At 40.6% G+C, this 26,437-nt stretch overlaps 1 protein-coding gene across 1 annotated transcript; it reads right to left on the minus strand.

Moving 5' to 3' along the window:
- Positions 1 to 19,633: 19,633 nt before the first annotated feature.
- LOC308320118 (solute carrier family 22 member 4-like) lies at positions 19,634 to 26,200 on the minus strand (the record flags this gene model as incomplete). The annotated part of the gene is made up of 9 exons (XM_080770437.1): positions 19,634 to 19,773; positions 19,936 to 20,118; positions 21,581 to 21,635; positions 23,048 to 23,186; positions 23,727 to 23,898; positions 24,051 to 24,162; positions 25,357 to 25,444; positions 25,617 to 25,870; positions 26,192 to 26,200. 9 exons carry the CDS (start codon positions 26,198 to 26,200, stop codon positions 19,634 to 19,636), a joined length of 1,152 nt encoding a protein of 383 aa, XP_080626563.1.
- Between the last annotated feature and the right edge of the window lie 237 nt (positions 26,201 to 26,437).

The following is a 26,437-nucleotide window of genomic DNA, read 5'->3' on the forward strand; positions in this document are numbered from 1 at the left end:
CCCATGACCGCACCCATGACCACACCACCAGGTCGTGACAAAAACCCTATTGATTTTGGTGACCACTGTCCTTTTTCATACAAATTCTCAAATAAAATAAAATATAAAATAAACGCCCCCAGGTGCAGGATGTGTCATCAGAATGTTTATTTTTATTTTATTTATTTGTCAGGGTGCACAAGAGCATGCTAGGAATGTGTCCACTTTGTTTCCTGCAAGTAAAGTGGATCTCCACAGTGTGGCAGCTTTCCATCCACATAGTCTGCTGTTCAGGGAGGCTGCTTCTGTTGGCTGCTAGACATGTTGACATGTGGTTTGAGAGATAGACATGAGTCATACCACTTCTGTACATTCCCACATTCAAAAATAAACAGCACACAAAGTCTAACCAATTATTTCATTTAAAATACAGCAAAAATACATTTTAGATATATGTTTTTGTCCTAGCTCTCCCTGCCCCAAACCCCCTAAAACGATGGAGCTGATTCTAATAATATTAAAGGTATTACCGTATTTGTTATTCTTGCTACTTGTGAGGGCTGTGATCCCGGCCCCACAGTGAGATAAGACTCCTCTAAACCACACTCACATTTGCATTCTACTCTAACCTCTAGTATTGACATTTGTAATGATTATATTATAATGCATAAAACACAATCAGTTTTTGAAAATGGCTTGGTGACAATATGCACTGTTGTACTAATGTTCTGTTCTTTATTTAGTTCCTGAAATGGCAACATATGGGGGCAGGGGGTGGAGTCAGCTCTGATGCAGGGGACCATACCAACATACTTGATTGAGAAGGGGGGAATTGGAAATAGTTTAGGGATTCCAGTTGGCTCTAATTGCTGTCCACCCCTTTGTGTATTTATTGGTTTGGTCCACCACTATATAAGTCTCCCTCATGTGTCATTTGAACAGGTCTGTTGGTTGAGTTCAGTTCCTGTTTGGTTCCACATTATTTTCATTTAAGTTATTTTCATTTTAGTTATTTTATGTTGACCTCAAGGGCCCTACCACTTCAGTTGCTGAAACTTTTGTTAATTATTTGTTACTTTTGACATTAAAACAAACTTTGAGTTTGAAAACCTGTGTCATCCTTAAGCTTTGACTGCTCGGCCCCTCACACTACTGCACTTAGGGTTAGGATCAGAGAAGGCCAGAAGGGGCGTGTCAGTTAAACAATGCAAGACACATGATGGATGAATATACAACAAACACACCTAGGCCTAAATCTGAAAATATCCAAATGTAACCATATGGACCTGTATTTTGTTACATTTATGATTTGTACACTCTGATTTGACAGTGTACACACACAAACACAGATTAGGATGTAAAAGGAGCAGGGTGTAGTGGGGGAGATTGCTTATTATAATATGAGGGCTTCGGTAGCTTTCTTTGTCTGCCTGGAGTTGATCTCAGAAAGAGAGAGAGCTTCTGATCACACATAGACCATTGGCTGGCGGCTCGTTACTGCGTGATACATTAAAACCCATTGGCTGTAAATAATGTGTTTTTAACTGCTGTGTAAAGCTCACTATTACTCACAGGAACTGTCCCCCCTCCCCACACAGGCACACACACACACACACACACACACACACACACACACACCCACCCTGACTGTCACTAGACCCTTGATGATGAGCGGAGTTTATTTTGTCCATGCCACGTAATTATTCCACCCCAGTCACTGCAGAAAGGGGGGATAAAGGCTCGTTCCTCAAAAGGCCCACTACGCCCCCCCCCCTCCCTCCCTCCCAACCCCCACTCCCCAATCTCAGGAGATGGAGGGAGGAACATGCACCGCACAGCAGCATATTATTTCCCAGGATTTGCAGTGTCAGCAGCTTCACGTGAGAGCAATCCAGAGGAGGGAGCACACACACACACACACACACACACACACACACACACACACACACACACACACACACACACACACACACACACACACACACACACACACACACACACACACACACAAACACGCGCGCACACACACACACACACACACACACACACACACACACACACACACACACACACACACACACACACACAGGCTATTCTTATACTACTTAAACATTTGTTTTCTAATTTATGTAATTTCTTAGATTTATTTTGTAATTTTAAAACTATTTTCAAACAAAAAATAAAGGGACAGAAAAAATTGTGTTGTGACAAACAAATGGGTCCCATTTGCGCGATAGATCCTACTGTATACTGTGACAACTTTGATCGACATCCATTTTATATTAGTTTAATCTAATAAATGAATCGATAATAAACCATTTAGTTTAAGATCACTGTTTATTTGTATCATGTTTACAACCTGTGTATATCAGTAACTGCTCCATTCATCTTATCACACGCCAAGTCATGTCACTCTCCACCTCAGCAGGCATGATGTTCATCTCACATGCCGCCTCATGTCATGTCACTCTCCACCTCAGCAGGCATGATGTTCATCTCACATGACTCCTCATGTCATGTCACTCTCCACCTCAGCAGGCATGATGTTCATCTCACATGACTCCTCATGTCATGTCACTCTCCATCTCAGCAGGCATGATGTTCATCTCACATGACTCCTCATGTCATGTCACTCTCCATCTCAACAGGCATGATACTACAGCAGTTCTTCGAACAAATGATGTCAAGGACCGCCAAATTAAATTGTACAGTATTTGTCCGCTGACCCCCATCTGGAACAACTCTGTGCCAGGGTCCCCCATAAGAGAAGATTTGTGTTAAAACTCTAAATGATTAAAATGCTTCCCCAGTTCAAGTCCTAGGCTGCCAGTAATTAAATGAATACTTCCAAAACACTATAGGGACACTAGTTGCATGTGGTTTTGAGGCTAACATACAGAACACTTCAAAAGGTGTGTTTCTGTTTGACAGGTGTAACCCAGGTTTACTGTATGTCTTTGTATCTGGTTGTATGCATGTATTTGTATCTGGTCACAGGTACTGCATCAGTTCACAGCTCATCACTCACTCACTCACTCACTCAGTCACACCAGTTTCAATCAGCAATCATCACCACACCCTAGTCATCACCACACCCTAGTATAAAGCACAGCCATTTTGTCTCAGTCAGTGAGGTGCACATCACTGGCTGTGGCAGGTCTGTATTCCCATTCTCTTGCAAACAATTTACCATTTTACTCTTCCTCACAATACATCATATTAACACTGACCCTGATCATTGATTTTAGACTCCAAATACAATACTGAACTGAACTGATGAACTGAACTGATGAACTGAACTGATGAGCTGGACTGATTGAACTGAATTGGTGAGTTGTTTGAAATGAGTTGTTTGAAATGATGTTTATTTGAAATGTTTATTTGAAATGAGTTGTTTGGAATATTTATTTGAAGTGTTTGTTTGAAGTGTTTGGTTTGTTTATTTAAACGGATTAACGGATGGACAGCTACTTTAATTATTTTGATAATATATTTACTTTTGGCCTCTTTTGTGTTCAGGCCAGGTTTTTTCCTAGAGTTCATAACGCCCATGACGTTGATGATGTTGATTTGCTGAACGAACACAATGGCGAGCTAGCCCTCAGAGCGATCCAGAGAAATCCCCCCCCTTGCTGTCCTACCTGGACGGTAGGAATCACTGCTCACTCACACAAACACTTCCCCTCCATAACTGCTGCATACAATCCAAGACTTTCCTCACATTCCCCCCTGACTTGAGTGACAATGAACAATTGACTGACACGACTGAATCTATACTATATTTTGGAAGCCCCATGACAGGGCTTGACATCCCTGTGCCAGGGCTGGTAACCATGTTACCACGGTAACAAAAAACAAAAAGTGTAAACAGTACAGTCAAACACTTAAAAGGATATAACCGAAAAAAAAGGTCTTGGGTATTCTATTCAGTTCATTATCAACACCCAGCCCTGCCATTCAGTGACAGGGCCTGACAGAATTCTACTTATTATTGTAACCAGAGCCGAAGAGTTCTGATGATCCTCATGGGGGCTCCCTGCAGCCCACGTTTTACTGATGTCTGTAAATGGGATGAATTACTCCAGTATGAAAGAGGCCTGTCCGTGTGTTTGCTAATACAAAAACTGCTTAATTGATATAAGTGTAACCCCTAGAGGGTAGTAGAGTCCTAAGTGAGACGTATATTTAAGGATGTTCTGGACAGGCAGACGACAGGACGTCAGTTGTGGGTCTTACAAACGCCGTAACGTTCATGCGTTGTGAGAGGTATGCTCGGCTGCAGACTTGTCATTTGGTAAGCCTATATGCTCCTTTTGTAAGCCTATATGCTCGTTAAATATGTTTTGTATGATCTATTCTAAAAATGAGAGTATTGTCATTGTCAGGTCTACACCACACTTCTGCAGTGCGCTGTAGTGTTGCCTGGGAGGTTCACAGACAAATGTTTGGGTGTGGCTTCTCCATTGGTGTAGGACATTAACGTGAGGAATGTGAGTAGCCTACTGCCGTATGTGTGTTTGTGCAGGGCAGAACGATGGAATAATGTGCGGCCTTCTGTTGACTGGTCTAACGCATGTATCATTTTAACAGCTACAGGTGGAGATGTTGGCCTGTATGACGCCAGTGAAAGACGGTGCATGTGTTTAGAGTTACGAGACCTGGTAAGGCGATACTTTTGGTTGTGTTGCCTAGTATTATGATTTCTGTTCTGTATTATTGTTATTATCATATATTATGCTGCATTAAATGGTGACTGTTGGGCATTATATGGGATATATTGTAATCAGTAGAGTTCAGCTGTTTGGTCAATGCATAATGGGTGTAGCTATTCTGTGCACATTACTGACTCTGGTTTGTCGGTTCAAGTTGAAACGGCCCTGTAAAGGACTGTTGTCCCTTTTCCTTATTTTATTAATGCTGTATTTTGTGAAATGACCATTATTCCACATTTTATAAGTCATCTCAACTGCTACTTTTAACTACTTTTGATATACAAATAAAAGCCTTTTGTACCATATTTAACTGGTTTATATTTTAGTTATAGATGGCAAGTATAATGTTAAGGAATATTTGTCTTATTAGCCAGAGATCCTTTTAAAATGTTTCTATTAATACTGTGAGTGATATGGTCAGCTTCTGATGTCTTTCTTTCTTTCTAGATGTAGATGGAGATGACCGTAGATGCTGCTGGAACACTGAACCTGGTCTCCTGTGTGAACCACCCCATCCTGGCTGGCAGGCTGCTAAGATGTCCATGTGGACATTATGAGTGTTTGTATAGAGGGAAGCATGGCTGAAGAGCTTTGCATATCAGTCGTTTCTTGCTGCTGCCAAAGTCAAATTGTGATATCTGTAGTGTTTAGTTCATGGCCGCATATGAGATGTAGATATAAGTACACCTGACTGGTGGAATAGCCTTGTGATACATACTGGTCGTTCACAAAACAAACAAACAAATGCTGCACAAAATGCCACAAACTCACTAAAAGCTACACAAAAATCACACATCAAGGGATGTCTGACAGTCAGTGTTGGATATTGTCCAACTCCTAATTGCCGATATCAACAGATACCGATATATATATATATATATATATATATATATATATATATATATATTATATGCAGGCTTTTTCCAGTGGTGGAAACATAACTCAAACTTTTTACTTAAATAAAAGTAGGCAATATAGAAATACTCCGTTACAATTCAACATGTACTCGAGTAAAGGTACAAAGGTTTTGGTATAAAATGTACTTAAAATACCAAAAGTAATTATTAATAATTATGCAAAATGTCTCATCTAAAATGATCTAATCTCTCACAAGCTCACATGTGTCTTATTGTATTGTGAGCTTGTAGATGTTTTTAATGTAAAAGAATAAATAAAGTAAAATTAAGGGTTAGGGTTATTAATTTTTAATGCCTTTATCGGACGATAATATCGGACATCCCTAACAAAAACATATATCAAACGTGTCAATAAATTTCAAAGAATGCCACAAGTGGCACTAAAACTTCACCAATAAATAAAGAAACATCCACATGTTCCATAAATTAAATGCCACAAAGGTTTGCCGAAAAAATGAAGATTACAAAAAATAAGTTTCTTAAACATCTTCTGCCGTATGTCCATAGAACTTCAGCTCTGTTGCAGCAAGCCAGTACAATGTGTCATTGTCTAGGTCACCTAAGCCACGATCACCATTCGGTGGCCGGTATTTGGGGCAAATGGTCATTACGTGTTCCACAGTCTGTAGTGGATCCTCTCATTCACAGTGGGCACTGTCCGAGATGTCCCACTTCTGCTTTGAGGGTTGTCCACTCCTTGCAGGGGAGGTGCTGGGGCACAGTGACTTGAGGCACGTGTGCTGTGGCAAAGGTCGCCTTGACTTGGTGTGTGTGTGTGTTGTGGCAAAGGGCACCGTGACTTGAGGCACGTGTGCTGTGGTGTCTCTGACGACCTTGTGGAGGAGATGGCTGGGATTCACTCAGCTGTGCCTTCCCGGTGAGGGCCAGCGTGGCTGCTTCTCGTCTAACCTCTGTTGGAGTGATTCCAGCGAGAACAGGCAGGCAGTTTGTTTGGGGTGGCTCATCCGGTGTTGAGGGCAGCATCCAGCTTCTTGACATGAGAGCTACAGCTCCAGACTGGGACACAGTACTTGGGTCGTCTGCATAGCCATACTTTATTGATGTTGTTGCAGGGAGGTCATGGATGTAGCTGTTAGTGTTGAACAGCAGTTACTGGTGTGGAACCGAAAAGCTTCACAAACATGCCAAAAAAATCTCGTTTTGAACCTTTTTAATCTAGTTTATTTTCAAATAAATTTGTTTTTACTGTTTTGTGAAGCAACTTTGGGTACCTTGAAAAGTGCTATATAAATTGTATGTATTATAAAAAAACAGACGCACAGCAATTGTCGCCACACAGACATCACAAATTCCTATTGGCAGCAGCAACAAGTGAGTGATGTGGCAAAGCATTCATAGTAGTCTATGAATAACCACCATGTCTTCATTCCAGATGCTGCGAGGCTCAACCAGAGATCCGTTCCAAAGCGTCCCTCCCGGGGGTTTCCTCTGAGGACTTCTGATGAGCTGTGAGTAGGAATATTTCTTGTTGGGATGGATATCTGTTGTACTGTTATGGTACGAAGTATAGCATGGCAGTATGATTCCTCCTAGTGGCACTGGTTGAATGTCTGTCAGCTCTCCAAGCTAATCAAAGTCTTAATGACACTTTTTTTTTAACCACTTCAACCCCAGCATCTCTATTCTGGGGGGAGCGTTCAGCCAAATTAGCAGATCTACAAGCTCACACCGCATTGCAACGTGTTGTGAGCTTGTAGATCTGCTATGTTTGGCAAATCAATTTGTGTAGAGTGAAATCGGAGCATATACCAAATGCTCTCTTTAAAGGTCTGTTTTATCAAATCTATAGAGGGTTTAAGTGGTTCTGAATATGCAGCTCAACAAAAGCTAATTTAGTCCTTATTTCTTTCTTTCTTAGGACGGAGATCTGTGTAGATGCCGGAGGACTTCGGACCTGGTCCTGCCCTGTGAGGAACCGCACAGTAAGAACCACTCTAGGCCTTTCACGATTATGAGGTTTCTTTTTACTGGACGATTATTGTCGCTTAATTAACGATTAACTGTCTGGGCACCTATGCTGCCAAGCCAGCCAGATGGTGTGCTGCGGGTTCGACTCCCGACGGCCTTTGCCGCGTGTCACTCCCCATCTCTTTCCCCCTTTCCTGTCTATATACTGTTCACTATCAGTAAAGGCATAAAAAGCCCCAAAACCAACATGAGGGCTACTGCTCCAGACTGGGGCACAGTACTCAGCGGTGGGGAACACCAGAGCCTCGGTACCGGCTGGACGCCGTATCGGTGCGGCACAGGCAGTGGTCTTTCGCTTGACGCTGTCAGGTGTTGTTTAAAGGACAGTGTTCTGTCCAGCTTCACCGCAAGATATGATGGGGAGGAGTGGGACTGTAAAAATATACAAATGACACCACTGCTATCACCGAAGAGCACACCCTATGACCCTAATTGATCACGTCTAGGAATTTCAACAATTTAGGCAGTTCTCACATCCAGAGTGACTTACAGTACAGTACACATAGTAATGCATCAAATTCATAAACAATTGTCATCAAGAATAAGAAGTATAGACTATCCAGACTATTGGCGGCAACAACAAGGGAGTGATGTGCGAAGCTCTTTTCTATGAAGCCATTCATAGACTATAATGGCCATGTCTTTCTTCCAGATGTACTGCAGGTCTCTCCAGGAATCTGCATTCCTCTGAAGACGACTCAAAGTAAGACCCTGTTAGGCCTGTCAAAAAGAACCCTAACTGAAACGTTTATTACTGTAAGTGATATGTTTAGCTTCTGTTTAAATGTTCTCTATAAATAAAAGTTTTATGTATATATCTGGCTCTTGGTCACTCTAATCAATCTTTCTTTGATAGGATGAAGATTGCGGTAGACGTCGCTGGAACGCGGCTGCTGGACAGGTAGTGCACACACACACACACACACACACACACACAGAAAGGCTAATTTGGTGTGTTTTTTTTTCTTTGTTAGAATGGAGATATCGATAGACGATCTGATGTTCCCTGGACAGAGATCCGTTCCAAAGCCCCCCCCCCCCGGGGGCTTCCTCAGAGGACTCTGATGAGCTGTGAGTAGGAATAGTTCTTGCTTGTTTCTGAGGATGGATAACTGCTTTTGTACTGTTATGGTACGAAGAATGGCATCATTTACAGTAATCCAAATGTTTTAAATATTTTAGGATAAATCTAAATGACTCTGCACAATAGTTTGAGAGTCAATATCTCATATCCTGAGCGTGCCTCTTGGTCTTTGTAACAACTTGAATACAAATTACTGTACATGTGTTGATGCCTCCTAGTGGCACTCTGGTTGAATGTCAGCTTTCCAAGCTAATCAAAGTCTTTTGTTAACTACTTCAACCCCAGCATCCCTATTCCGTTCAGCAAAAATAGCAGATCTACAAGCTCACACTGCAACGTGTTGTGAGCTTGTAGAGCTAATGGTTTCTTTCTCTCTCAGGATTGAGATCATAGACACAGCTGGAGGCTGGAGCCTCTAGAGATGGAGATCTGCAGGTCTGTCCATGGATGGGAGGACGGAGGACGGAGATCTGGGTAGACGCTGGAGGACTTCGGACCTGGGCCTTCTCAGTGAGGAACTCAACGGTACGAACCGCTTTATGGTTAGGGCTTTTTTAGGCTTCGTAAAAAGCCAATAATCGTCCGTTGCCGATAATTGGTCGATCCCTATTCTTAAACGTTACTGTATGTGTATGTTGTGACAGGACACGCACACACAGCAAAGCTAATTTGGGCTGTGTGTCTTTCGGCCTGTCAGAATTTAAGGTTTTATAATGGCCGATTTTAATTGTCGCTCAAATAAATTACAAGTAACAATTTAATTGCGTCATACTAACATTCTAAATAAAACTTTAGCTTTTGTAGGCTTTGTAAACAAAAAGATGCACATGGCATAATTCAATAACTTTATACACTAAAAAAAGAGAAGTAAATTACAAAGTGACACATTTAGAGCTTGTAGATCGGTTGCTTGCATTTTTTTTTTTTTTATGTTTGACAATATATGAACATTTTCAACATGGAGACGATTATGACTCTAAAAAAGTATCTCAAATACTTGGCCATTAGGTAATTGTGACAGGCCTAAATCCTTCTAGTTGTGTTTTTTTATATCATGTTCTGTAATCAGTTAGGGTTGACTATAGACTTTTTTTAGGAACAAGATCATCATGCCGGTGAAGAGCACGTTTCTAGCCGATGGAGCAACTATTTCTGATCACCTTTGGAGTTACATCACAGCAAGGTAACTATACAACACACGCGCACACACACACACACACACACACTATGATCATGACATGACATCAGCTTGTGACTGCAACTTGTTCCTGTTCGCAGAAGACTCTGCACTGCTAGTCTCGGACAGGAACAAACTGCAGGTTGAAAAGGCCCTCGGCTCTGAACTCTGTAGAATCTGCACCTGGCTCGCTGATAACAAACTATCTTTACACCTGGGAAAAACTGAATCCATTCTCTTTGGATCTAATAGTAATCTCAGCAAGGCAAATGGCTTCTTGGTTAGAGTTGGTGACAATGTTATCACACGTAAAGATGAAATTGCCTACCTAGGTTCCATCCTGGAGGCTAATCTTTCCGGTGATAAAATGGCCACCAACGTAATCAAAAAAGTCAACCAAAGAACAAGATTCCTTTACAGGATCTCCTCACTGGTCAACAAAAACACCTTGAAGACCTTAACAGGAGCCCTCGTACAAGGTTTCTTTGACTATGCATGCACCTCCTGGTACCACAGCACCTCAAAGGCCCTTAAAACTAGGCTCCAGACTTCCCAAAACAAACTGGTCAGGCTCCTACTTGGCCTCACCCCCCGAACCTACCTCACTCCTGCCCACTTTGACAGGCTGGAATGGCTTAGGGTCGACGACAGAGTACAGCATCTTGCAATGGGTCTGGTCCACAAGATTCGATACACCACCAAGATACCCATGTACCGGTCTAGATACTTCCTTTATGTTAACGAAGTCCACACCCACAACACCAGAGGGAGTGCAACGAACCATGTACAACCCAGATTCGGCACAAACGAGGGACTAAATTATTTTCACTCCTATGCCACCAAAATGTGGAACGCCCTACCAACAGTCATTAAGACATGTGAATCCCATGACTCCCTTTTTCCCCTCACTGTATAAGTTTATTTTCCCTTTTTACCTCCTTTATGATGAATTCCTGTTCTGTTCTTTGACTGTATAGAAGTGTCTTATTTGTACGTCTCTAAATGTTTTGATGAATTGAACATGGTGGACCCTCTTGTAAACAAGTGTAATGCTTAATTGGGTCGTCCACTTACAGTTAACAGTCTTTGTATTGAGTTTGTGCTTGACATGTACTGTAATTCTGCAAACTGTTAATACATATTTCAATCAATATTGTTTTATGAACAAAGTAGTAATGAGCATTTCTTTCTTTTCTTTAGGACGTTGCTGGTCTCCTGTGTGGCTCCATCTGGAGGTCACCACCAGGGTTCTGAGTCACTCAGATCCTGACTGGTAGTGGTGATATGTAGATGTGATCAATCAGGGCTCTAAACAATAAAATAATAAACTAATATAAATAACTAGATAATAATATAAATAAATGGATAAAACGAATGATAAAAAAATAGATTATAGTAAATTAAAATAGTAAAATAAAAGTAAATTAAAATTAGTAATACATAAAATAAAATTAGTAATAGCATAGTAATGGATAAAATAAATATAATTAGTAATATAGACAATAATACATAAAATAAATTAAATTATCAATATAGTAATGCATAAAATTTGTAATAACAGTAATGCATAAAATAAATAAATGCATAAAAAATAAAATTAGTAATAACAGTAATACATAAAACAAATACAATTTGTAATGCATGAAGTAAAATGAGTAATAACATAGTAATACATCAAATAAATACAATTGGTAATATAGTTATACATAAAAGTAGTAATAACATAGTAATATATAAAATACAATTAATACATAAAATAAATTAAATTACTTTGTGTTATAGAATGACTTAAAAAAACAAACAAATATCAATCACATCTACATATCACAACCAGGCTATATTGCCAGCAGGCAGGTGGACTGTAGACTCACTACAGCTGTCACAATGTGGTATACTTTGTTTTGACCCAACTGGCCTCCAAGGAGAGGCGAGCATGGAGCCGGACATCTGATGATACACGAGAGAAGACGCCATAGTCAAAAAAAATTGTAATAAAAGTAATATGTTTCATGTTGATTGTAATTTATGCATGATGCCATATATCTGTAAATATTCATTATTTTCTTGTTAATAAATTATTGCATTTATACCCGGGTGTCCGTTATGTGTCCATTACCCTTAGATCGCGCCGCTGCGGATTTATTTATTTCCCAAATGGTCTAAAAATGAGTTGGCATATACTTTTACCAATGAATTAGCCTATACACAGACAACGACTGATTAGCCTATTTTGGACGATATGGGTCTTTTCTCGAGTCAGTGTGTAGTCTCACTATAGTCTGTGTAGATTACCCGGCGGTGTTGCTGCCCCTCCCGGGAGTCGCGGCTCATGGCTCTTCACAGACGGCACAGAGACAGCAGTCACTCCGCTGAACGTGTCAGTGTTGCTGCAGTGGTGTGAACTGTGAACCGTAAGGGGACTGGTGGTGGTGCTGAGTTCTGACAGCCGAGTCACAGCTTCTTCTTCTGAATTACTTTATCTTTGCCTTGGAAAATACATTTTGCGTTTTGCTGTTTCCCAAAACAAACCAGCGCGCGCTACTGTTTGCTACAAAGCGATTGGAAGTGGACGAGGTTTACAGACATACCAATAGTAGCCAATCATATGCTGATTAGGCCAGTTGCTGTATAGCCTACCTACCCGATCACCAGGGAGCAACAACACACACACACACACACACATTGGGCAGTAGCTAGCTACAAGTAGCGAAGCTACATAGCTTACTACATTTATCAGTAGCTTGATGGTAGCTTCACTCCTTTTGAACCAAGTAGCGTTTTTTGTAGTGTAGCTATTTTTAGACCCAAGTAGTGACGTAGCTTTCAACAAAAGCTACAAAGTTACAAATTTACTGTTAAATAAAGTTTTGTGGGGGGAAAAAATCCCTGGAAAGAAATCCATGATTGGTTGGTTTAGATAAGAAGAGTCTGACACAAACAAACAGGCCACCCGCATTCTCTAGTCCAGGTGTTCCCAAACTTTTTTGGACCAGGTACCCCTTTTGGGGTAGATATTTTTCCAGGTACCCCCTCATCCTCGCAACACGGATAACAATATATTTACAACCACAAGCAGTGTTTCCTGCAGGAAAAAGCTTTGGCATGGTGCTGGGCACAGGCCGCAATTTTGATTAATTAATTAATTAATTAGATTAATACATTAAGATTAATTTGTATTATTGCTCTTGTATTGCTATTGGAGACACTGGGGGGACACTGGTGGACACTGGGCAGGCACTGAGGAGGCACTGGGTAGACACTGGGGAGGCACTCAGGGGCACACTGGGGAGGCACTGGGAAGGCACTCGGGGGGGCACATTGGGGAGGCACTCAGGGGGACACTGGGGAGGCACTCGGGGGGACACTGTCTAAATGTATACGTCAAAATGTATACGTCTAAATGTAGACGTCTAAATGTGTACGTCTAAATGTAGACGTCTTCTCTTATGGGGGTCCCTGGCATATCTTTTCAAATGGGGGTCCACAGGCTATGTAGTGTCAATTTGGGGGTCCTTGACATGAAAAAGTTTGGGAACCACTGCTTTAAACACTTTAGCACTTTATGAACATGAACAAAATAGATGGGTCCCCCCTGGAACTCCCTCAGGTACCCCTGGGGGTCCCCGGACCCCACTTTGGGAACCACTGCTCTAGTCTAAATCCCTGTCTCTCAGCTGGTGCGCAAATGGCTAGGCTGTGGCAATAATAATAATTTTAAAAAAGAACAAAAAATAACTAAAATCGTTCATTTTTTGGAACCATGAACTTTAGTTCAAAATGTTGAATTATGAACTGAATTAGTTCCTTTAAAAAAATTAACTGTGAACTGAACTATAGTTAATAAAAAAAAGAACTTTCCCAACACTGAACACATGAATCAGCCACACCGCAAGGTACATTAATACAAGTAAATGTGAAAAAGTTGACACCAAAAGCCAGACAGAGGGCTTGTTTCCAGTTTGTTTTTTAATAAACAACCAAACTCAGCATTTTTGCCTGCCTATTAGGCTATTTGTTCGGTGGAAACTTGATCATGAAGTTGATAAAAAATATTTAAAAAAAAAGTAGTGTCCATGTAGCTAGCTACTTTTGCCATGTAGCTTATAGTGTAGCTTGCTATAATTATCTGGGGATAGCTTTGTTGTAGTTGAGCTATATTTAATAGAGAGTAACTGGTAGTGTAGCTTACTACATTTTCCAAGTAGCTTGCCCATCACTGACAATAGCCTTCTATATAATGCTGCGCACATATATTATATATATTTAAAAGAATACCCAGCATAATTTTTGGGAAGGCTAAGCCTTCCCTAGCCTTACACACCCGCCGCCTATGGGCACTGTACTGTAGGCATATATAATACCTGGCTAGGTGAAAACAAAAGAAACCTGATTAGCATTTGAGTACTTTTAACACCTCTGAACAGCCGGCGGAGAGGTTCACATTTTCGGAATTTTGTGACAGAGTCACAGAGGGTCAATAATTCCCAGAAAATCTGTAATGTTAATATAAAATGTCCACGAAAATCTTCATGGGGGTTAAAAGGGGCTATTTAATTATTCATGGGGGCTACAGACTCGACGTCGTTGATTGTAACGGGTGTTTTTTTCTCTCCCTGATAAGTAAGCTAATAAAATGAACCTCACACTCACAGACTTTGCCTATGTCTAGGTGTTATATTTACTTGCGCAAGCAGAGCGCGCAAGTAATAATTTAGCTTGGTCTCTTCAAAGTGACAGCCAGTTTTTTTTCAACCACATTACGTCATCACATACACACCATGTACTCTGGTCCCAGCTCTCAACGATGACGTAATGTGGTATCTGGTCCCAGCAAACCAGGCACAGACTTGCATACATAAAAACGGTTGAAAAAAACTTGGCTGTCACTTTTTGGAACCAAGTAACCACAGTATACTGCTAATCAAATTACAACTACATACTCTGTATGTAGTTGTAATGTTGACTTTAGTCCTAAAAAGATCAAAGTAGATAAGAATGTAGAGAGAGAGATGATACGATTACGACAATCACCTCTAGAAAATCCAAATATACGGAAGATAACTCAATTACCATTAAAACATTCATTAAAAATTGGATTGTTGAACATCAGAGGTTATCTAACACATTTACAAGATATAAACTCAGATTCCCAACTCGAAATGTTGGATCTAATAGCTTTTACTGAAACACACATTTAAAAAAAAAACATTACTTTTAAATTAAAAACAATGAACACCAATTACAAAACAATCAGGAATGACAGAGAATATGATATAGGTGGGGGGGTTATGTTTGCTATAAAAGAAGATATTGCCATTGAAATAATTCAAAAAGAAATCGGGATATTAGAAAAAGTAGAACACGTATGTATACATGTAAAAGATAAAGATCTATATATCATTCTTATGTACAGATCACCTAAAACAAACCTTTCGGAATTAAACACATTTCTCAAAAAAATGGTAAAGTATCTATCATCTCCGACTTCCACAATTATGATAATAGGAGATTTCAATGAAGACCATTATACTGAAAAAGATATAACTATAAAGACCATGTCAAGATTAGGCTTTAAACAATTAAATACAAATCCAACTACAGATTTCGGAAGTATTTTAGATATATTTCAACAAATTTGAAAGTATTATTACAGAAATTGAAGTTAGAGACACATATTACTCTGATCATGATTTAGTATTAATATCACTATAGTACAAATGAAATACATTTAAAACAATTGACAATTTACAATAAGTAATAAAATAATTATACTGTATAATATATTTTAATTCAGTTTATATACCTTTTTTTTCATCACATATCAATGATTCATTTTTCTGTAAAAAAGTAGTTAGGTAGCAAATAGTTACACGTAATGATTATACATTTCAAACGTTCCTTCACAGAGATACTGAGATGTGATAGTTTCCAGCGGTCGAAAGTACTTGCGCGCTCTGCTTGCGCACTAGTTGGCCATTTATGGCCTACTAGTGTGCAACAAGCAAGTATGCACTCGGCAGAGTGCAGTTCTAGTTCCATGTTATGTTTTAGTTGTTTTGGTTCTATGTTCTTATGCATGTTCTTGTTCCCATGCTGTAATGTGTAATCAGCCCTCATGTGTATATTACTCTTGTTCCCTAATCAGTTCCTGTCAGTTTCTGTTGCATCATTTGTCTGTAAGGTTTTATGTTCACCTGTTCTGTTCACCTATAATTAAATTCCCAATCAATCATGATGGGAAGTAGGCTAATAATTATGTAATCACATACTATTACTAACACAAATGATACGTAGCTTGCGAAGTTAGTTCAGGCAGTTTGCTCCCAACGCCACCCCAGAACAACTGGTGTGCTCTGCTATTAGTTGTGTTCCCCATGGGGGGTTGTTATTGTATATTTATCTCCCTGCTCTTAATGTTTAATGATGGCTGTCTAATTGTGCTGAGCAGTGAGCAGGGAGATAAATGTAGCAGAGCCGAACACCAAGATGAAATGTTATATCCACATTCATTCTCAAATTTTCTATTTGTGAGTTATCTGCCTGAAAATAGGTTGAGAAACACTTCACTACACTATTGTTGAAGTAGGCTACAGTACTTTGTGGACCTCACAAGATTGTGTTTTGCTTCTTGAACCTGTATGAGGGTAGTAACAAATAAAACCCTTTCTATACCCGCTGTGCTCGGTGTGGACATGGTCTAAGTTTGTTTGTTAGGCAGCAGGCTCGTTCTGGATCTGCACTCCATGTCAGCCTCCTGGCACTCAGCTGGACCACTGTGTCTCGCAAACAGTTTGGACAGCCTAAAACACACACGGACCCATGCACGCGCACACACACACACACACACGCACACACGCACACACGCACATGCACACACACACACACACACACACACACACACACACACACACACACACACACACACACACACACACACACACAGAGAGAGAGATGACTAATAAACAGAAAAAAGGAATCTGCTTCACCTCCATAACACTTCCAAAAGTGAAGAGTGACTTCTGACACGTGAGCACATAGGCCTACTGTATAGCAAGTATAGTTTCCATTTTGAGGATAAAATGGTAGCATAGCAAAATTGGTCCGGCCCAATTATGGCCACACCCATACTGTTCTGGCCCAGTGCTGGGCCTGAACAGTGTTTCCACAGCTCTGGCAAACCAGATCATTGCTCCAAGTGGGCCATAATGGGCAAGTGGATTATGTGGGCCATAAGCAGCATAATAAATTAGCACAGCAATCATGATGACTTTATGATTTGAATCTAAAATCTAAACAAAAAAAGAAGTGGGCAATCTGGGCGTTCAAATGTTTACTAAACTGGTGTCTATCAACCATATCTCCATGTCATTATGGGTGGTCATGATCAATAGATATCTGATGATTCATGGTATGTTTGTCAACACGCTGTGTCAAAAAGCAGCAAATCCAAAGCATCAAAGATTGTAATAATCACACAGGCATAACTAGAAATGCACTCTGTCGTCCCAACTTGCGCCTGCTACTTAACTAATGTCTATTACAACTGCTGTTCTAAATCCTTTAGACCCGTTATTGACCTTATACCAACCTTGAAACGTACCTTACGTCAGCATCAACAGCCATAAGGGACCACCATTCTTACCCTGACATACATACCCAGCCGACAGTGTTGTCAAAATATTACTTAAACAGTAATATACTACTTATTACTTATTACTTTTACTTGAGAAAAGTAACTAGTTACTTATTACTTTACTTATTACTTTTTTTATTGCATATTTTGTCCCCAAAAGTCTTACTTTGCATTTTCAACATTAGCAGTCCCCCCTCCCCTATTCTGCAGTGTTTCTAAAAAGTGTACTGTATAGTGTACACATGATGATGGGTCCATTTGTACACATATTTGAAGTAGATTTCTTTCAACGTGGAATATAGCTTCTTCACTATGGGCAACTTGCAGTGGACAATAATGTTCATCTCGTCTTGATCATACATATACTCAAAATAATGCGAATACTTCCAAGTATTGAATGTTATAACGCTTTGTTGTGCCGGTGTCTCTGTCTCCTCCACCTCCTCCATGGTTAGTTAATAGTTTGTTTACGTCTCTTCTCTCTAACAGTGCAGTCTAACGAGTTACACACACTAGTTTAGGTTGTTGTTCCGCGTTCCGGACGGTTTAAGGCTGCATCCGATACTTCACACATACTGTACGACGTACCGACGAGTGTGCATCGTTTCCCTATCCGCTCTAGAGTCTAGATCTAGAGCAGATCAGCAGTCTGCAAAGCAACTCCACCACAACCCAGTCTACCATTATGAATAAACAATCAAACCCACAGTTCCACCAAGGCTCGTGAAAATAGTAATAATTAGTGACGCACCAAATATTCGTCCGCAGAAATAAATCGGCAGAAAATGGCTAAAAATGCTTTTTCGGCCTATTCGGTTTCGGCCCAAATAAGCAGTGTATGCAATTAATGCATTCAAAAGGGCTGAATACATGTTTTATGGACCCATAATAGTGATTATTATTTAAGTTAAGTTTTTCCATAACCATTTCTTTTGCCATAAATCAGGTAGCTTTAAGGTACGGCAATGACAGCAATGGTAGGAAAAAAGATGTATAATATAAATCATATTCGGATATTCGGTATTCGGTTTTCGGCCAACTGTTTCCTATATTCAGTTTCGGCCAAGAATTTCCCTTTCGGTGCATCCCTAGAATATTACTTTTGGAAAAAAGTAAATGTAATATTATTACTCAAAATGTGAAAGTAACTAGTTAAGTTACATATTACTGGAAAAAAGTACTGAAAGTAATATATTACTTAAGTTACTTGACAACACTGCCAGCCGATCACCAAACATACCTTAGGTCACATTCACACTAATACTTCGGTAGACTCGATGCTGCGAATGGGCGGAGAAGTTGGGATTCTTGCATATTTAATTTGCTGCGGTTTGCCTTCATAGCATAGGTTCGTCATCCATAGCAATTAGAAACGCAGCTTTATTTGCTGCGGATTGCATTCCCACCTGCACCGAATCACCGAAATCAAATGTGATTGGAAGCAAAGTGAAACCCCCGTTTTTTGGCAGAGTAGAATGCGGTTCTTTATGAGGCTTAATTCACACCTGCCAAACGAAGCGCACTTTCCGACAATGTGCAGCAGGATTCGTTTTCAATCGCAGTAAAGCTTTCTGGTGTGAAGGCGACCTTATAGTTACATCATCAATAATGGTGGTCCCCTATTGGCCGGTGGACAACACCGACATACCCAGCCGATCGCAGTACGTGCACGCTCTGCTTTCGTTTCCACCAGTGCCATGCCCCCCCCCCCCCTAAAACATGATCATCAGGTACATCATGATTATACTAGGAGGAAGCTTTTTTCAAAAAGTGTACAAAAAATTATGTTTTGATATGTCCACACCCACCAGTTCATTAAGTATACCTGGTTTTCACATTAGCACAGCTGTTGTTGTACAGTACAGTATGATAATGGGGGAGGGGTTAGGGTTATGATGACACTAAAGTGGTGTATTTCGATTGAGCCTTTTGATTCAAAGGCTTTTCTCTTTCAGGAGGAAATAAAATATACACAGGGAAGACATATTTGAATAGTATAACCACACCTGGGGGTCTATTAGAGTAATGTTAACTGCATAGACACATACAAACAGAAAAAGTACAACAATCACGGCACTCCGTCTTTAAGGACCTGGCTGAGGCAAAGCCATGACTGAGAAATGCCAACTCTAGATGGAAAACCTACTGGACCAGCGGTTTAGTGTGAGGGATGAGATCTGGTAGTTCCTGGTCTTTGGTTTCGGGTAGCAAAAGGCTCAGAAGGCCAGCTGCGACAGTGGCTCCACCCATCAGGAAGTAAGGGAGGAACTTGTTGAATGTACCTAGAATGACAATATTATCAATCAGTGTTAACAATGGGCTGTAAGAAGTCACAAGTAAATATTTGTCTTCAAGAAATGGTGAAAATTACAGATTTATACGCAAAATGCACGCACACTCTCTCTCTCTCTCTCTCTCTCTCTCTGTCTCTCTCTCTCTCTCACCAATGAAAGCGATGTATGGTGCCAAAGCACTGCCTATGCGGGCAGACATGGACAGGGCTCCTAGTGACATGTGTCTCACTACAGTGGGGAAGAGCTCCGTGGAGTAGAGGTAGAGGAAATTATATGCTCCTGTCACTCCTGTCTTCCCTCCCATCACCAGGACCCGAGTTAGAATGGACAAATCTGAGGAGAGGAGAGGAGAGGAGAGGAGAGGAGAGGAGAGGCATCAATGTGAAGTGTGAACTATTCTCCTTTGTAGAAACATTTCAAAGGACATACAGCTTAGTGATTAGCTTAGTCTTTTTTCTGAAAATTAATACTTTTTTCTTCTCACACCCACTACACAGTTTGTTTCTATGAATTTCTGCTGTAGGCCTACTTTAATAGAGAGACAGAGAGAGAGAGAGAGGGAGGGGGGTGGATGGAGAGGGAGAGAGAGAGGAAGTGTGTGTGTGTGTGTGTGTGTGTGTGTGTGTGTGTGTGTGTGTGTGTGTGTGTGTGTGTGTGTGTGTGTGTGTGTACCATCAGGTATGAGCTTGACCAGCAGCAGTAGAACATGTGTGTGTGTACCATCAGGTATGAGCTTGACCAGCAGCAGTAGAACATGTGTGTGTGTGTGTGTGTGTGTGTAGTGTACCATCAGGTATGAGCTTGACCAGCAGCAGTAGAACATGTGTGTGTGTACCATCAGGTATGAGCTTGACCAGCAGCAGTAGAACATGTGTGTGTGTGTGTGTGTGTGTGTGTGTACCATCAGGTATGAGCTTGACCAGCAGCAGTAGAACATGTGTGTGTGTGTGTGTGTGTGTGTGTGTGTGTGTGTACCATCAGGTATGAGCTTGACCAGCAGCAGTAGAACCCCAGACAGCAGCATAGTGAAGGGCAGGGGGAAACGCCGTGGAGTGTAGCGTATCACAAACCAAATACAGATGTTACTTAGAAACTCAGTTGCTCCGGAAACCAGGCAGTTGACGTAAGGGTCTCCATCCATGTTTGGTGTGTTTAAAGACATTCCATAATATGTCATGGAAGTCACAATCCTAAATGATGGAGAGAGAGAGAGAGGGGGGGGGGGGGGTGGCTTTGACTAATTGATTCTTTGGCTGCTATAGAATGAATACCTTTTTTTCTCTTTTTTTTTTTTTTTTTTTTTTTTTTTTTTACAGTTTGACAGATTGGAACAGGGGCGCCAGATGAGTTATTTTCCCTCTACTTTCACCAACAAACATATCTACTACTACTAAGTACAATATCATGATCAATACCATAGTCAGGCACCATAGAAAACAGGTAAGCACCATAGAAAACAGGTAAGCACCATAGAAAACAGGTAAGCACCATAGTAAGCGCCATAGAAAACAGGTAAGCACCATAGTAAGCACCATAGAAAACAGGTAAGAACCATAGTAAGCACCGTGGAAAACAGGTAAGCACCATAGAAGACAGGGAAGCACCATAATAGGAAGCACCAAAGATGACAGGGCAGCACCATAGAGGGTATGCGAGTGACATGCGGGAACACCTACTTTCTGGCCTTGACAGCCCATACATCCAAACAGAAATTACTCATGACTCATGTCATGACTCATGACTCTTAAACTCACTTTGCCACTCGATTCGCCACTCTCTTTATGCATGCGCATACCCTCAGGAAGCACCAAGCACCATAGGTGACAGGAAAGCACCATGTATTGGAAGCACTAGATGACAGGGAAGCACCATAAGAAGCACCAGTCTAACATGGCATTCAATGTTTTTTACACTGGATGTCATAGAGTAGCATGGCTTTCTAATATTTTTTGTTTTTATATTGGTGTAGTAGTAAAACTACAAATGATGAAAAAGATATAACATATAGGAGGCAGAGCCGTCTACAAATAGATCTGTCTAGTAACCTACCGGGGCTAATCTCGCATCCTGCTGGACTGATCAGTGCCAATTAACTATCTTGGCACTTTCTTGTTGGTCTACAATATGATTGTACAAATGTCCCAATAAAGCATCCTATATGTGTTTACCAGATGAACATGGTGATTATGGTGAGGTTTCTTATGTTGCTCGTTCGAACCAAGTCTAGCCAGGTGTACAGATGTTGGCTATGTGCAGGACTTGCATCCTATACCCAGATACAAAGAGAGAGAGAGAGAGATATGATGTTAGATGTATGGCCTCCATACAGACAGAGACAGATGTGGACAGCCCTGCTGTCTCACTTGAACTGTCTAACATGCAGAGATGGCCGAAAATAAATGTTCTTATTTTGATACAATACAATCGACAAATACTGGAAAAAGAAATATCTTAATATACGCATTTTGTATTTTGGAATACATGAAAATACATTTTTTTTAATAAATACTGATACAATGATACAACTGCAAAATATTAGATTAATTGCCAATATCAGAATTTCTAATAATAAATTCATACAAGCAGAGAGTTTTAACACCGGGAGGAACCTGTGTAGTTTATGGCTGCTCCAACAGTATAGTGGCAACATAAAAAATAAAATAAAAAAACGGAATGTCCAAATATCTACACAAGTCTGCTGTACTTTATACCTCTCATACATTAAATGCTTAGTATGAGGTATAAAGTACAGCAGCCTTGTGTTCATAAAACAGAAAGATTGGGTATTGGGTAAGACTGACGTTATCTGACGGTATCTTTCAGGACCTTTCACTGCTTTTATTTGTCTCAACCATTACTCTTTGACAGACAGGAGGGCATAGAAGAAGGAGGAGGGAGGGGGTGCAGTGGGCCGAAACTCCATATCTCGTTGCAAAATAATAATGAGCAAGAAGCTAAGCAGAGCCTGTAATCTCCTCACTCCATAGGTAAAAATGACCCCTTTGAGGCTTTCTTTATGCCAGTAAGTGGTACAAAGTGAAACATAGCTCTACAAATGATGTGCAACTAAATATAAGAGATGTGTTCAATGGAAAATTCCTCAACAATTACCAACATAATTACTAAATATTCCTTTATAACAAACCTGATACATGCCTTTAAAATATGATTTTTAATGTTATCTTGCCAAACCCATTTTGTCACTCACCTAAATTATTTTGCTCTTTATTTGGACAAAACATGCATGTGTGTGTACTTGTACCATAGGTGGAGTAACTTCTTGTTTGAAGATAACCTCGGGTGCCATGACTCCATTCTTCTTTGCTGCAGCCCTGATAATAAGCTCTGCTTCCTTGATACGACCTTGAGCCAATAGCCAGCGAGGAGACTCTGGGATAAACCTATAGCCATTGGACAGAATTTGAACTTTACCACAAAATAGAAAATAGACGATCATGCTCACAATGCATCATGATGGGAATTACCTTGCTAAAGTTCATTTGAGCAGTTCTTGCACATTCAAGATCTTCGTACTAAGCATCACTGAATGGCGAATGACACCAATGTGATAATTTTGTAAACCTGCATGTGATTGGTCTCTCAAGGTATTCATGAATTATATTGTGCTGACAATTAATGTAGTAGGGCAGTAGGCTACCATGGACAGTTTTGAAAGTTTGGCCGAGGTATACAAACCTCCTGTGTCTATTTAAACTCCCATTCCCTTGTGTTCCCTGCTATTATATAGATATTATTTATGTTGTTCCAGTCCTGTGTTTCTGGAGAATAAATCAGTGTTAAATTTGACCAGAGTAATGTCTGTGTACTGTAAAGATCTTTGAATTGCCTTGTTATTGAAATATGTTATATGAATAAACTTGCCTTGCCTTAATTACTACTATTCTACGAGACAAATTTCATTCCATACAAGTATGTCTTACCACCACAGAGGTATATAGAGTAGACCAGGAAGAGACAGAGCCACTAGCAGCCATCTCCAGCTCCTGATGTAAAAGGCAAAAAGAGGCAGCAAGGTGTATCCCAGAGAGTAGCCGAAGCCAATTCCAATGATCCCAAAACAGCTCCTCACTTTCTTGGTCAGCAGCTCAGCACCTAGACAGGCAGGCAGGCAGGCAGGCAGGCAGACAGACAGACAGACAGACAGACAGACAGACAGACAGACAGATTCGTCACAGTCCCATTGGAGAGTGTATAGTAGATCTCTTTCTGTCTCTTCATCGGACTGTGTTTGTGTATCTCCCTACCCAGTATGAAGGCACAGGTGTAGTTGGCAGCCCTTCCAATAGCCAGTAAGAAGTAGAGGACACAGAACATCTCCCATCTGGAGGAGGCAGCCAGAAGCAGACAAAATACTGTCTGAACTGCCGCAGACACAAAGAAGATCACACGTCGACCGTAACTATGAGTCAATGGAGAGAAAGCATTTATGCCACAGATAACTTCACAGAAACAGTTAAATTAACGTTAAATGTGTTGTGCGTGCCATGCGTGCTGTGTAAAACTGTGTGGTTTTATCAGGTTTACTTTATGGCTCACTCAGTCATCTATGATGACAGTCATCTATGACATCAGTCGTGTACATAATTGGGAAAAGATACAAATTATGAAAGTACAAATAGTTTTAATTTGTGTTGTTGATGTGAATGCAGTTACTTGCTTGATTCCTTGATCTAAGCAATACAACAATTGTGCTGATTTTCTTGTCTTGTGTGTCTATTGTAAAGCGTAAAACATTTAAAACCAGTGTGTATGGTCGATTTTGTTGGTGTATCTTCCACCCCATCTCTCTCCCCGTTTCCTGTCAAGCTACTGTATATCAATAAAGGCAAAAAAATAAATAATAATCTGTGTGATTTTTTGGAATAAAATTATTATTTTCTTTATTTGTGTGGTTAAGTCATTGCCAATCTGGTCTCAATAGTGGTGAGCAGGAACATTACTCCTGTGCCAACTGCCATCTGGCTGCCAGATACTTTGTTCATTCTGTTAGTGGGAAAGACAGCTCGTACCGGTCAGAGAGGATTCCTGACACAAACGCTCCGGTAAGAATTCCCAGGAAGTACACAGTCATTGTGAACGGGGCTTTCCAGCTGTCATCACACACCAGAGCCCACTACACACGCACGCACGTGCACGCACGCATGCACGCACGCACGCACCACACACGCATACGCACACACACACACACACACACACACACACACACACACACACACACACACACACACACACACACACACACACACACACACACACACACACAAACACACAAACACACAGACACACAAGGAGACGGTTCGAGGTCAACACATCATTTCATCATAGTATACTCATGACATGTATAGGGAATCACGTTTGTTAAAACAGAATATCTTTACCATGAGAGGATATAGAATGCAGAAAACATGTAAACTATCAAAAATATTATATTTTTGGATGATGAAAAGATGGCTAGTTCTGAAGTCAAGTGTAGCCTACTTCTGTTCATGTTTACTTACTTAATTGCTCGACAAAACACTACTCTAAATGTGCATTTTAATTTGTCCAGACCTCAGTAATGATGGTGGACGAGTATCTCTCAGAGCTGAACACCCAGCCATCCACACACCCCTCTGTCTCGTTAGTATGGCTGTTGTACCTGGAACATGTAGACATAAAGACACAGCATTCAGGAAAATGTAAGCTGTTAGTGTCAGAAATCAGAACATAAGTCTGTCTGTCTGTCTGTCTGTCTGTCTGTCTGTCTGTCTTTCCATATTTACTACAGTAAGTATGTATGAAATGTATCAACTCTGCATTTACGCTGTTACCTGGAGCAGCGACTTAGAGTGACTTCCCCTTTCACCTCTTCTAGGGGAATAGATAGATTGAGGTTCAGGCTGAAGGACAGAGAAGACAAGGAGTTGAGGGGAGATAGCTGGCGGCAGTGGTGAGGAGGTATATCAGCGATGAAGACTATGGCCATGCCCACATAACCGCTGGGAACACAGCCGAGGCTTAGGAGGAAGAAGACAGTCTTCTGGAATCGACCCCAGGTGCCAAGAAAAGAGGTGGCCTCCTCGAACTAGATCACAAACAGGCACACATCAACAGTGACATGGAGACATTCAGGGAGCAGAGCACGAGGTAAATAAGTACATGCAAGTACAACATTCTTATCTAATCTACTGTTGTAGTGTGTAGATAATCTACTGTTGTAACAACACTTCCACATTTCTACATTTGGTAACATTATCATTATTTGGCAATGGATATAGTATCAACTTAGTATCAACTTGACCTGATAAAAGTTTCCTGATAATGTCAAATAAATTAAAATCGGTAGAGCAGTATTAAAGTCCTCAATACAAAACAATGAAATAACAAAAATAAAATGTGCATATACCTTTTCCATGAGGAATGAGCATGAAGAATAAGAAGAGCGTCCCAGGTGACTTGATGCTGTCGTCTCACCTCAAGAATGGTCACCCATCGGTCCTCCTCGGTTTCTCCAAAGTAACTTGAAACGTAACTTGAAAAGCAGCTTTCACTTCAGAACTGAATGTTTGAATGTCAAGTGTGTTGCCAGTTGTTGAAGCTTAATGACTCCCATTGTCAAAAAACCCATGAGATAAAGACATTTGTGGTTGAC

The sequence above is a fragment of the Protomyctophum bolini genome, assembly GCF_963924005.1.
Source record: "Protomyctophum bolini genome assembly, chromosome: 8".
Classification (NCBI taxonomy): domain Eukaryota; kingdom Metazoa; phylum Chordata; class Actinopteri; order Myctophiformes; family Myctophidae; genus Protomyctophum; species Protomyctophum bolini.